This window comes from Carcharodon carcharias, chromosome 4, assembly GCF_017639515.1.
Source record: "Carcharodon carcharias isolate sCarCar2 chromosome 4, sCarCar2.pri, whole genome shotgun sequence".
NCBI lineage: Eukaryota > Metazoa > Chordata > Chondrichthyes > Lamniformes > Lamnidae > Carcharodon > Carcharodon carcharias.
Window position 1 is genome coordinate 170,550,511 of NC_054470.1, and position 14,508 is coordinate 170,565,018.

The 14,508-nt window shown below is 42.8% G+C and overlaps 1 protein-coding gene across 3 annotated transcripts in view; it reads right to left on the reverse strand.

Annotated features, from left to right (window-relative positions):
* trappc11 (trafficking protein particle complex subunit 11) overlaps positions 1-10,835 on the reverse strand; it is an 88,431-nt gene extending 77,596 nt beyond the window's left edge. The window contains exons 1-2 of one of the 3 annotated variants that reach the window (XM_041186424.1): positions 10,753-10,835; positions 6,067-6,293 (exon numbers count right to left, since the gene is read on the reverse strand). In XM_041186424.1, coding sequence (XP_041042358.1) covers positions 6,067-6,270 — 204 coding nt within the window. In that variant the 5' untranslated portion in view covers positions 6,271-6,293; positions 10,753-10,835. Of the gene's footprint in view, positions 1-6,066; positions 6,294-10,593; positions 10,613-10,742 lie in introns of those variants that run through there. The other 2 variants (XM_041186425.1, XM_041186426.1) reach the window with 2 other exon arrangements.
* Positions 10,836-14,508: the final 3,673 nt, after the last annotated feature.

Consider the following 14,508-nt stretch of genomic DNA (forward strand, 5'->3'; position numbering starts at 1 on the left):
AATTGCATAATATTAATAGTAACTGCACAGGAAACTTTAGACAGAAAAACCAGGGCAAGCTCCTGGGTAACTATATAACTGACATCACCGACTCTCTCCTCCACGGCCCTCTGACCCTCTAACCTCACCCAACACCTCTCATTTTTCTAAACTCCAGAGAATATGGCCAAGTCTATTCGATCCCAAGCAATTAGGAAGGCAAATGGTATGGTATGTTGGCCTTCATTGCAAGAGGATTTGAGTTCAAAAGAAGGGTTGTCTTACTGCAGTTATACAAGGTCTTGGTGAGACCACATCTGGAGTATTGCATGCAGTTTTGGTCTCCCTACCTAAGAAAGGATACACTTGCCATAGAGGGAATGCAGCGAAGGTTCACTAGGCTGATACTGGGGATGGCAGAACTGTTGTATGAGGAGAGATTGGTTCGACTGGGCCTGTATTCACTAGAGTTCAGAAGAATGAGGGGATCTGATTGAAACGTATAAAATTCTAGCAGGGCTGGACAGACTAGATGCAGGGAGGATGTTTCTCCTGGTTGGAGAGTCTAGAACCAGGGGCCACAGTCTCAGGCTACGAGGCAGGCCATTTAGGACTGAGATGAGGAAAAATTTCTTCAATCAGACAATGGTCAAACTGTGGAATTCTCTACCACAGAAGGCTGTGGAGGCTGAATATACTGAGTATATTCAAGAGACAAATTGATAGGTTTTTTTTTGGTTATTGTGGGTATTAAAGGGTATGGAGATAAGACGGGAATATGGCATTTAGATAGAGGATCAGCCATGATCATATTGAATGGCGGCTCAAAGGGCCGAATGGCCTACTTCTGCTCTTACATCTTATGGCCTTATCTTATTGAAATATACAAAATTTTGAGGGGCTTGACAGGGTAGATATTGAGAGGATGTTTCCCCTCTTGGGGGAATTTAGAACTAGGCACCACAGTTTCAGAATAGGGGGTCTCCAGTTAAGACAGAGATACGGAGGAATTTCTTCTCTCAGAGGGTGGTTAATCTTTTGAATGTCAGAGCAGGCTCAAACGGCCAAATGTTCCACTTCTATTTCATACATTCTTAAATCTTGCTGTTAATCAGATCCATCCCAATTGGCGAAGTTAAAAGACACACTACTTTCTTTGCTGGAGAGAGTTTATTGACATAGTTCACAATCAACACTATTCCAACCACCACCATCCCGGCCCCATGTCCCAGCTATCCCCATTTATTGGCGAACAAATACCCATCACCTGTTTAAAAATGTAATTGCCATTAAACCTTAATGTAATTAATAATACATTGACACATGCCAATCCCGTGTGTCAGATTGGGGACAAGACTGTTGAAGTCTCTGCCAGTGATGTCACAGAGAGAGAGAGAGTAAAAATGCAGTAATGGGTGCAGGTCAGCATGCAAGGCTGAAGGTGGCTGTAGAAATAAGAAGGGCCAAGACAACAAAGGAATTTGAGAACAAAGCCAGCAGACAGATGGGCAGGATTTTGTGCAGTATAACATCCAGGTGCTGGAGTTCCAGACAAGCTAAAGCCCTGTAATATGCAATTTTGGAGGTCAACAAGGGGAGTATTGGAAAGACATGTCCTGAAGTGAAGTTATGTATGAGGATTTAAGCAGAAGCTGGGTGCCACAGTGGATACAGACAATACTTCAGTGACAAAGCAGGCAATTTTGGCAATGGACTAGGTATAGAGTTTGAGGTACAGCTTAGTGGGATGGAACTTAAGTGAAAATTCAAAAATGGCAATGGCATCAGGAGCTAGGACGATGAATTTATGGTGGGGAACTTAACAGGGTAAAGTTTTGGTTTTGTTGCAAGAAATTTGGCTCATTTATAAATTGATGTCAAATAGACTACACAGCAACAGTCCTGGAACAAAGGGTGGAGGTAGAGATTCATAAGAAAGCTTGGGAACATGTCACTGCAGAGCAACATATAGAAGGGGAATACAAGGATAGAACTTGCAAGCAATGGAACAGCTACAAATGGAATCAAATGAGCGTGTTGTCATGGAAGTAAACTGTGGAGGGGAATTCCACCTGATCAAAGACCACAGAGGTCAAGGAGGATCAAGCGTCATGATTACATTCATCCCAAGAAACCATTAATGACTTACAGCCTACATGTCATGGGCAGGGCAGAAATCAGACTGAATGATTTAACTGAGAATTGTTGGGAGGGTGACAACAGTTACAAGAACTTGAGTGGATGGGGAAAACAGGCATCAGAAGGCTGAGAGTTGTATGAACATTCAATCTGGAGAGACACTCGTGTGCTATACTGGGAAAGTAACTGTATTATTAGGGCCTGCTCATTCACAAGAAGCCCTATCTGCCTGTCGCAATGGTTTCAGCAGATGTTAAGTAACAAGTTCTTGGTGTCCAGGTCAACATTCTTCCCCCAACCAACAATATGAAAACAGACTAACTAGTAATTCTTCCTGGTGCTGTTTCTTTTGCTGTTTGCTAGAGTATTTGCCATGCTTCCCTCTGGAACTAATTCATTGATTCTGACATACTTTGGGACTTCTTCACTGCTGTTGGAGAAATTTGTAATGAGAAAAACAAACAGTCAAATTTACCTACCCAATAGTAATTTAATTCTAAAATGACTCATTGAAGCACTTTTGAGAAATTCAGGATTTCTTAAGGCTCTGTAAAATGCAAGTTTTTTTTTATATATTGAAACAGGAGTAGGCCATTCAACATGAAGCCTATTCTATCATTTAATTAGATCATGGCTGATCTGCATTCTAATTCCATTAACCCATTTTGCTCCAAATCCCTTAATGTCCTTGCCAGCAAAAATCTATCAATCTTGGATTTAAGATTACTGTTGACTGCAGGAACCAGAAGTATAGTAAGACTGGAAAACAAAACTTAGAGCTTTTCTTCCCTTTATAACAACTTGTGGCAATGCTGTCAACATGCATATATGTAGCATGAAGGTATTTCAGAAAAGGCCTGTTACCACCATACCCCTTTTCCGTCCCTTCTACTTTGCCAACACAATTTTCTCCTTCTAGCCATTATGCCTTGGATACATCATGCTGGGAGCATGTTTCCACAATATTAGTACACCAGCAGCCCAAGTAGTCTTTACCGGCCAATTTTACCTATGGCTGTCTATTTAACAATGGAGATCTCAGACTCAGATGTCTACAGCACAGAAGGAGGCCATTCAGCCCATCACATCAACAAAGATCTGACTACACTAATCCCGTTTTCCAGCGCTTGAAGGCTACTGCAATGCAAGTGAATATCTAAACATTTTTTAAATGTTAAGAGAGTATTTGACTCAACCACTCTTTCAGGCAGTGAGTTCTAGATTCCCACCACCCTCTGAGTGAAAAAAATTCTGCTCATCTCCCCTCTTAGCCTTCTGCCTCTTACCTTAAGTTTATGACCGCTGGTTATTGACCCTCTACTAATGGAAAAAGTGCCTTCCTATCCACCCTATCCATGCCCCTCAATCTTATACACCTCTTTCAGGTCCCCTCTCAACCTTCACTACTCTAAGGAAAACAACCCCACCCTATCCAATCTTTCCTCATAGCTCATATCCTCCAGCCCAGACAGCATCCTAGTAAATCTCCTCTGCACTCTCTCCAGGGCAGTCACATCCCTCCTAAAATGTGGTGACCAGAACTGCACGCAGTACTCCAGTTGCGGCCTGACCAACATTTTATTCAGTTCCAGTATAACCTCCCTGCTCTTGTACACTGTACCTCAGCTAATAAAGGCAAGTATCCCATATGCCTTCTTAACCACCTTATCTACCTGCCCTGCTACCTTCAGGGATCTGTGGATATGCACACCAAGGTCCCTCTGATCTTCAGTACTCGCCAGGGTCCTACCATTCATAGTGTAATCCCTTGCCTTGTTAGCCCTCCCCAAATGCATTACCTCATACTTTTCCGGGTTGAATTCCATTTGCCACTGCTCTGCCCACCTGACCAATTCATTGATATCCTCCTGCAGTTTACAGCTATCCTCCTCACTAGTTAAAACCCTACCAATTTTCGTGTCATCCGTAAACTTCTTGATCATATCCCCCACATTTAAGTCCAAATCATTTAAGTACACCACAAACAGCATAGGCTCCAGCACCAAGCCCTGCAGAACCCCACTAGAAACAGACTTCCAGTCAGAAACATCCCTCTACCATTGACCTCTGCTTCCTGCCTCAGCCAACTTTGGATCCAACATGCCACTTTGCCTTGGATCTCATGGGCTCTTACTGTCTTGATCAGTCTGCCATGAGGAACCATATCAAAAGCCTTGTTGAAATCCATGTAGACCACATCAAATGCATTACCCTATCACACCTGGTTACCTCCTCAAGAAATTCAATCAAATTTGTCAAACACTACCTTCCCTTAACAAATCCATGCTGACTATCCTTGATTAATCTGTGTTTCTCCAAGTGCAGATATATTCTGTCCCTTAATTCTTTCTAGTAATTTCCCTACCACTGAGGTTAGACTGACTGGTCTGTGATTTCCTGGACTATCTCTTCCTCCATTTTTTTTAAATAATGGGACAACGTTAGCAGTCCTCCAGTCCTCTGCACCTCACCTGTGGCCATAGTGTATTTGAAATTTACTGCCAGGGCCCCTAATATCTCTTCCCTTGCCTCCCTCAACAGCCTGGGATACATCTCATCCGGGGCTGTGGATTTATCCACTTTTAAGGTCGCTAAACCCTCTAGTACCTCCTCTCTCTCTCTCTCTACGTTAATTTCCTCTTAATATTTCATAGTCCTGATGTCTATGCCTGCGCCGTCCTTTTCCATTGTGAAGACCAACGCAAAGTATTCATTGAGGACTGTACCCACATCTTCCGGGTCCGCACAGATTACCACCATGGTCCCTAACTGGGCCTACTCTTTCCCTAGTTATTCTCTTGCTCTTCATATATTTAAAAAACCTTTGGGATTTCCTTTATTCTACCCACCAATGCTTTCTCATGCGCTCTTTTAGTTTTCCTAATTTCCCCCCTGCTCCTTTTAATACTCCTCTAGGGACTCTGCTGTATTGAGCCATTGGTATCTGCCATAAGCTTCACTTCTTTCCTTAATCCTAACCTCTATGTCCCTTGACATCCAGGGTTCTCCAGACTTGGTGCCCACTTTTGCCCCTTTGTCTTTATGGGAAGATATTGTCCCTGTACTCTTGCTATTTCGTCCTTAATTGCCTCCCACTGCTCTGACAGTTTTACCTGCAAGTAGCTGCTCCCAGTCTACTCGGTCCAAACCGTATCACATCCTAGTAAATTTAGCCTTTCCCCAGTTTAGAACTTTTATTCCTGGCCCAACCTTATCCTTTTCCATAACTATTCCTAAAGCTAGCTGAGTTATGGTCACTACCTCCAAAATGCTCCCCTGCTGATAGGCCTTCCACCACCCAGGCTCATTTCTGAATATTAGGTCCAGTACTGCCTTCTCCTTTGTTGGGCTTTCTAGTACTGGCTACAAAAGTTCTCCTGGATGCCAGCTAATAATTTTGCTCCCTCCCTACATTGCACACTAAAACTATCCCAGTTAATATTTGGGCAGTTAAAATCACCTACTATTACTGCCTCATTATTATCCCAAGCTAGAATTATTATCCCAAGTAGAATGATGTACATGCCCACTTAGGACAAGGACACTAGAAAATAATCAGGAGTAGGGATTCTCCACTTCCAAGCTTGGGGGCATGGAGTCCAAGTTAAATCCCCCTTGGCACACTAGTTGACATTGGTTAAACTGTGGTTCTGTGTAATGGATTAACCCGATGACCGATCAAGGGATCCAACGGTTTAGGTTTTGTATATAAAAGAAGAGAGTTAAACTTAAATACACTATTCCCTTAATGTCAGGAAAAAAATCACAGCTATATATTTTTTGTTTTAACAAGTGTACCTTTTCAGCACAATATTGCATTCATGGTATATAGATTCAACCTCACTTCATAATACTCAGTCTCATCAATGACGTCCGCATACCTCTATACCAAACTTCCCATTTTGCAACTTACAAACTAAAGATAATCCTACTGCTAAAGTTGCTTACCTTTTGTCTGCATTTCGGGTATTCATGATCTCCAGGAAGTACTTTAAACGATATAGGGACTCTGTCAGCCCGTCTGTTAGCACAAAATGCATCCCAAATAGCTCGATGTACGGCATTATAAGTCACATCAAGGCCTGTGAGAGCTACAAAGGCCATAGGCCGGCAACAAAGCTCCAAAGGAAAATCCCATTGCATTGAGTTCATTGTGCAGACTAATGAAACATAAGCTGAAATAAAAGACAGAGTGACACTGTTAGCAGAGCGGAGGCTAGGCAGCATCACTGATCAGCCATAAAGTTTTTTCTGCACTGTAAGAGTTTTAAACAAATCTACATTTCCTGATTCGATCATTTCTGGATTAGGGCAGCTAAATGGGCAGTGAATACATTTTATATTCCATGAAATAAAGCTTTCTGATATTTATGCCCCATGACTCAGTTGGTGAAGAAAGCATGCAAATGAGCCATACAAACAAGGTTTCCGATTCTATTCAACAATCATTCCTGAATTAGACAGCTGCGATGGTCAAAAGACCAAGGTGCCTTAAAATCCAATCAAGCTTCGATGAGCAGGTTTGAATCCTGCTTGAAGCTTACTTATGAGTATCGAGCTGTCAGCACGTATCTGACTCAAAGCCTCAATGATATACCAGCGAAGCAGGCACTCTTAACTGGGAACCAAAGGCTCACCTGCACGATTTCAGGAAATGAGAAGGAATCTCCCTCTGCATGCAACTTACATGTGAGCAATGTGCTCACTGCTCTTGTCAATGAATTTGAGTTACTGGATTAACTCTTAATCAGGGTAGCTGAAAGGATATCGCTATTGACTTCCCCTCTAATTCCCCTTTGCTGTGTATGGCTCATCTGTTGCACTGTGCGTTCCCTTTAAGGTTTCCATGCGGCCACACATCTGAACAACAACAACTTATATTTATATAGCATCTTTAACATAATGAAACACCCATTCTGTGCTTCACAGGAACACTATAAAACAAAGTACAACACCGAGCCACATAATGAGGTATTAGGTCAGATAAACAAAAGCTTGATCAAAGAGGTAGGCTTTAGGGAGCGTCTTAAAAGATAAAAAAGTGAGGTAGAGAGGAAATTCCAGAGCTTGGGACCTAAGCAAGCAAAGGAATGATGGAGAATTAGAGAAGTGCAAATATCTCAGAAGTTTATGGAGCTGTGGAGCTTACAGCGATAGGGGTGGGTGAGGCCATGGAGATTTGAAAAACAGGAATGAGAATTTAAAAATTAACACATTGCTTGACCTACGTAGGTCAGGGGTGATAGGGGAATGGAACCCTGCAAGTTTAGGCACAAGGCAACAGAGTTTTGGTTGACCTCAAGTTTACAAAGGGTAGAATGAGAGAGACCAGCCAGGAGTGCACTGGAATAGCCAAGTCCAAAGGTAAGAAAAGCACAAATTAGGGTTACAGCAGCAGATCAGCTGAGACATGGGCGCAGTTGGGCCATGTTACAATGATGGAAATAGGGACTGCTGTTTGTTGTGGCTTGATTGTGTCATGCAGGGGACATTCCCGATGCATGGGAACATTTTTGCACTTAAGGGTGCAAAAAAAAGTCAAGGTGACCACTCCTGATTGCTATCTAGTGATGCATGCTGGAAAGGTCATGTATTCGAATGTCAGGTGAGAATGCAGTAGGTTTGACCATGCTGCAGCTACTGGCTGGATGGCATTCCAACAACCAGTCTTGGAACGCTTCCTATTTTGTCATGTTAATTTCCAGTAGCATTGCACATGGATAAAAATAATGAGGTTGTCCCTTTCTAGAACTCCATGTGCATGTAGACACTTCGCTCTGGCTGTTAGTCTCTCACTGTCCTCTAGATCTTTGTGTACTTGTCTCCTTTCCTGCCTCCTCTTTCCTCTGCTTGTCTCCCCCTCTTTATCTTTAGTTTTCCTCCATTTTTTCCCCGTCGTTTTCATTTTTAATGTTGCTCCTACACTTTCTTTTCTGTTCTTTTTGTTTGCCCGAGTCCTCAGGAGCCTGGAGGCAGAGTTAAGGCTCCAATACCTGAAGCCAAAGCTCTAGGTATTGGTACAATTGTGATAACCCTTCAGAAGAGTCTAATCACCACTTCAACACTGAGTTATTGGCTAGGTACAGTTATCATCCTAGATGGCATCACATGGCTGTTTTTTTTTGAAGTTTTCTTTTGGCTGAGAAAGAAGTTTGACAGACACTGAAGATGACCCCAGTTAAACCTGTTGTCAATCCCAATGCTTTCTTGAAACAGTTCTGTGAAGGATGGAACAACAAATGCCTTCAAATGCAAGCAACAGTTAGGGTGCATTATTCACCCACTCACTGCCACACTGCAGGCAATTGAAACTGAGGGCCAGGGACTGGAAGGGAAGCTGCAAGTATAGCCTCAAATAAATTGCTGAGCTTAAACATAGGACATAAGAGCAGGAATAGGCTATTAGGCCCTTCAAGCCTACTCCACCATTCAATAAGATCATCGCTGACTTGGTTATGGCGTCAACTCCACTTTCCAGTCTTGCCCATAACCCTTGACTCTCTTGTCTATCAAAAATCTGTCTATCTCTGCCTTGAATAAAAATTCAATGACCCAGCCTGCAATGCTTTTTGGATAGAGAATTCTACATACAAACTACCCTCAGAAAATTAATTTTCCTCATCACCATATGAAACATCTTCCCAGTATCTATCCTATCAAGTCCCCTCTAGATCTTCTATGTTTCATTAGGATCACCTCTCATTCTTCTAAACGCCAATTGACTTAACCTGTTCAACCTTTTTTCATAAAGCAAGCCCTTGATCCCAGCAAATGTTGAGTGTAAATTCTTTGAACTGCAATTATATCCTTTTTTTTTAAAAAAGGAGACCAAAACTGTACACAGTACTCCAGATGTGGTCCCACCAAGGCTCCGTGCAACTGCAGAAAAACCTTCCTACTTTTATATCCCATTCCCCTTGCAAAAAAAAACAACACTCCATTTACCTTTCTAATCAAGTGCTGTACCTGCATACTAACTTTTTGTGATTCATGTACCAGAACTCCCAAGTTCTGCAATCTTTCTCCATTTAAATAGTATACTGCTTTTCTATTCTTCCTACTAAAGTGGACAAGTTCACATTTTCCTACATTATATTCCATCTGCCAAATTTTTGCTTACTCACTGAACCTATCTTATGTCCCTTTGCAGACACTACCTCCTCATGACAACTTACTTTCCTACCTATCTTGGTGTCATCAGTACATTTAACTACCATACAGTTAGTTCCTACATCCAAATCATTGATATATGTTGCAAATAGTTGAGGCCCCAGCAGTAATCCCTTTGGTACTCCCAATAGTTAAAGCTTGCCAATCTGAAAAAGACCCAATTATCCTTACTCTCTGCTTCCTATTAGCTAACCAATCCTTTATCCATGCTAATATGTTACCCCTTACAGTATGTTCTCTTATCTTGTGTAGTAACCTTTGATGTGCCAACTTATCAAATGTCTTTTGGAAATCCAAGTACACCACATCCACAGGTTCCCCTTTATCCACCTTGCATGTTACTCCTTTAGAAAAACTCTAATAATTTAGTTAAGCACTATTTCCCTTTCACAAACCATTTGACTCTGCCTGATCACATTACGATTTCCTCCTAAGCATCCTGCTATAACCTCCTTAATAATGGATTACAGCAATTTTCCCATGACAAATGCTAGGCTAACAGACCTTTCTTGAAGGGAAGTCTTACATTTGCTATTTCTCAAACCCCTGGGACCCTTGCAGAATCTAAGGAATTTCGGAAGATGAGAATTGAGAGGTGGTGGTGAGGTAGAGCTGTTGTCAGCATACATGTTGAATCCAACAAATTTTCTGATGTCCCCAGAGGGAACAAGTAGATAAGAAATAGGTGGGGGCAAGGGTAGATCCTTGGAGTACATCTGAGGCAAATGTGGGAACAGGAAGAGAAGCCATTGCAGCTGATTCTCTGACTGCAATTTGACAGATATGAATGGAACTAAGTGAGGGAAGCCTCATCCACCTGGGCACCAGTAGGGAGGCACTAGTGGAGATGGTGTTGTCAACTGTGTTGAAGGCTGCAGACAAGTCAAGAATGAGGAGGAGGATGGATATCTTACCACAGTCACATCAAATGTAATGTAACTTTGATAAGGGCCACTTCAGTGCTATGGCAGGGAGGGGAACCTGATTGGAGGGATTCAAACATGGAATTGGAGGCTAACTGGATATGCAGTTTGAGAGGCAACACGTTCAAGGATTTGAGAGGAATGGGAGTTGGACATGGGGTAATACTTCAAAAAGAGGGAGGAGTCAAGGGTGTTTAGGGGGTGGGAGAAAGAGATAACCAGTTTGCAGGGAGCGATGGCCATACTTGCTAACTTGGGGATCAAGAAGGAAGTTGGACAGTCAGTAGTTTGGTGGCAATGAGAGAAACTAGAGCAACTTGAATTCAGAGCTAGGGCGGTGCTTTATAGAGGAAGCTGCTGATCAGACGCATTAAGTTCTTACTATTATCTGACAGCTGGTGTCATGGCCTGTGTTGTGGTAACTAAACTGACTATGGTTATAGAAGACAACAGTCTAACTCCCCCAACCCACAGGAACAGTCACCGGCACTGAGGCCCAATCCAACCCGCCCTGCAGCCCGGATACTTTACCCAGACGGACCAAGTCACCGCTTCTCACTTCCCCAGGCTCGAACTGCAATCCCCTCAAAACACTGCGTCATGACGCAATTATGCATAGCTGTCCTTCTTTGATTGACTGCAGAACTAACCAATCAGCGCGTAGGCCTTCACGGCCGCGCCTTGGCAGATTTGTCCAATCAGCAGCCAGAAGGCTCTGCCACTCGCTCACTGTACACTGGGGATTAGGTGATTTAAAACGCTGTGACGTCGCAAATCATGATGCAATCCTTTGAACAGGCTTTCTCACCTTCGCCATCTGGTGCTGGGAGGTCGTCGGTGGGGCACTGTCAATACAGGCTGACAAAACTAATGCATTGTGCAGGGTCTTTTTCCTGGCTTTTCCTTTCTATGAAACGAAGCTGTCATAAACAGAATGTGTAACAGCAAGACAAAAACAAAAATACGTGGAAAAACTCAGCAGGTCTGGCAGCATCTGCGGAGAGGAACACAGTTAATGTTTCAAGACCGAATGACCCTTCAACAGAACTAAGTAAAATAAAAGAAAGGTGAAATATAAGCTAGTTTAAGGGGGGGGGGGGGGCAAGTAGAGGTGGATAGAGGGTCAGTGATCGGTGGAGATAACCAAAAGATGTCACAGACAAAAGGACAAAGAGGTGTTGAAGGTGGTGATATTATCTAAGGAATGTGCTAATTAAGGGTAGAAAGCAGGACAAGCAAGGTACAGATAGCCCTAGTGGGGGTGGGGTGGGGTGAAGGAATCGAAAAAGGCTAAAAGGTAGAGATAAAACAATGGATGGAAATACATTTAAAAATAATGGAAATAGGTGGGAAAAGAAAAATCTATATAAATTATTGGGAAAAAAGGGCGGATCGGAAAGGGGGTAGGGATGGAGGAGACAGTTTATGATCTAAAATTGTTGAGCTCAATATTCAGTCCAGAAGGCTGTAAAGTGCCTAGTCGGAAGATGAGATGCTGTTCCTCCAGTTTGCATTGAGCTTCACTGGAACTATGCAGCAGGCCAAGGACGGACATGTGGGCATGAGAGCAGGGTGGAGTGTTGAAATGGCAAGCGACAGGGAGGTCTGGGTAATGCTTGCCAGACCGAAGGTGTTCTGCAAAGCGGTCACCCAGTCTGCGTTTGGTCTCTCCAATGTAGAGGAAACCGCATTGGGAGCAACAAATGCAGTAGACTCTGAAGTAAGTTAACTTAATGAGTTAACTCAGGAGTGAAAATTACTTTACATGAGTTAAGGGCCTCACGAATTAGGTCAGATTTGACCTATTCACTTGTATCATTTAAAAGGAAGTCAAGGAGGAGATAGCAGATGCTCTGAGGATGATTTTCCAATCTTCACTAGATATAGGGGAGGTAACGGAGGACTGAAGAAATGCATATGTTCCATTGTTTAAAAAGGGATCAAAGGAAATTCCAAACAATTATAGGCCAGTTAGTCTTACGTCGGTGTTGAGCAAATTAGTAGAATCAATCCTGAGAGATAGGACTAACTGTCATGTGGAAAAGCATGGACTTAGTCAGGGATGGTCAGCATGGATTTGTTAAAGGAATGTCTTGCCTCACAAATTTGATTGAATTCTTTGAGGAAGTGACAAGAAGGGTTGATGAAGGTAGTGCAGTGGATGTTGTGTACATGGATTTTAGCAAGGCGTTTGACAAGGTCCCACATGGCAGATTGGTCAGGAAAGTAAAAGCCCATGGGATTGAGGGTAATGTGGCAAACTGGATAAATGGTTGGCTTTGTAACAGGAAACAAAGGGTAATAGTCGATGGATGCCCTTGCAAATGGAAAGTTGTCTCAAGTGGTGTTCCACAGGGCTCAGTGTTGGGACCCTTGCTGTTTGTGTTATGTATTAACGATTTGGACATGAATGTGGGGGGCACGATTGGGAAATGGCAGATGACACAAAGATTGGCCGACTAGTGGATGGTGTAGAGGATAGCCATAATCTCCGAAATGATATAGATGGGTTGGTGGAGTGGGCAGTAAAGTGGCAGATGGATTTTAACATAGAGAAGTGTGAGGTAATTCATTTAGGGAGGTCAAACAGTTACAGGGATTACACAATAAATAGCAATATAATGAGAGATCTTGGCGTACAAGTATGCAGGTCCCTAAAGGCAGCAATTCAAGTAGACAAGGTTGTAAAGAAGGCATATGGAATGTTCTCCTTCATTGGTAGAGGTATAGAATATAAAAGTAAGGATATAATGTTAGAACCAGGGGACATAGATTCAAGGTAAATGGCAGAAGGTGTAGCGGGACATGAGGAAGAATTTTTTTACGCAGAGGGTAGTGGGTGTCTGGAATTTGCTGACTAAGTTGGTGGTAGAGGCAAAAATTTTAAATCTTAAAAAATACCTGGATCTGCACCTAAAGTGCTGTAAGCTGCAGGGCTATGGGCCGGGTGCAGGAAGGTTGGATTAGAAAGGGCACCTGGGTGTCCTCAGGCTGGCATGGACAAGATGGGCCGAATGGCCTCCTTCTGTGCTGTAACTTTTCTATGGTTCTATTATTTTAAAAACGAAAAAGAATAGAAAACTGCAAATATGAAACTAGAATGTCCTGGAAATACACATAAGTAAGAAGAAAAGATAAGTTCTGAAGTCCTGCTGTGAGGAAGGGTCATACAGGCTCGAAATGTTGACTCTGTTTCTCTCTCAACAGATGCTGCTGAGTTTTTCCAACAGTTTGTATTTCTGCTTCAGATTTCCAGCTTCCGCAATATTTTGCTTTGATCTATAGAAAAGAGAAGTTAATGTTTTGGGCATATCCTTTCCATCATCATTTTCAGTTTGTGTGTGATTATTTAATTTTGTTTTTGTTATTCTTTCATGGAATTTTATTTATTCAGTTGCAGGATGTTGGCTAGGTTAGCATTTATTTTCCACCCCTAGTTGCCCTTGAGAAGGTGGTGGTGAACTGCCTTCTTGAACCACTGTAGTCCATGTGATGTAGGCACACCCAGTGCTGTTAGGGAGGGAGTTCCAGGATTTTAACGCAGCGACAGGAACAACAATATAGTTCCAAGTCAGGATGGTGAGAATACTGTGAACAGTTTTGGTCCCCTTATCTAAGGAAAGATATACTGGTATTGAAGGCAGTCCAGAAAAGGTTCACTAGGTTGATCCCAGGTATGGGGAGATTTTCTTATGAGGAGAGGTTGAGTAGGTTGGGCCTGTACTCATTGGAGTTTAGAAGAATGAGAGATGACCTTATTGAAACATATAAGATTCTTAGGGGAGCTTGACAGGGTAGATGCTGAGAGGTGGTTTCCCCTTATGGGAGAGTCTAGGACCAAAAGGCATAATCTCAGAGTAAGGGGTCGCCCATTTAAGACCGAGATGAGAAAGAATTTCTTCTCTAAGTAGGTAGTGAATCTGCGGTTTTCTTCACCAAAGAGGGCGGGTCTTTATATTGAAGGCTGAGCTAGACAGATTTTTCATCAGTAAGGGAATCAATGGTTATGGGGAAAAGGCAGGAAAGTGGAGAGTGGAGTTGAGGATTATCAGATCAACAATTATCTCATTGAATGGCAGAGCAGACTCAATGGGCCAAATGGCCTACTTCTGCTCCCACGTCTTATCGTCTTATGGGTGAGTGACTTGGAGGGGAACTTCCAGGTGGTGATATTCCATTTATCTGCTGCCCTTGTCCCTCTCGATGGTAGTGGTCCTAGGTTTGGAAGGTGCTGCCTAAGGAGCCTTGGTGAGTTTCTGCAGTGTATCTCGTAGATGGTACACACTGCTGCCACTGT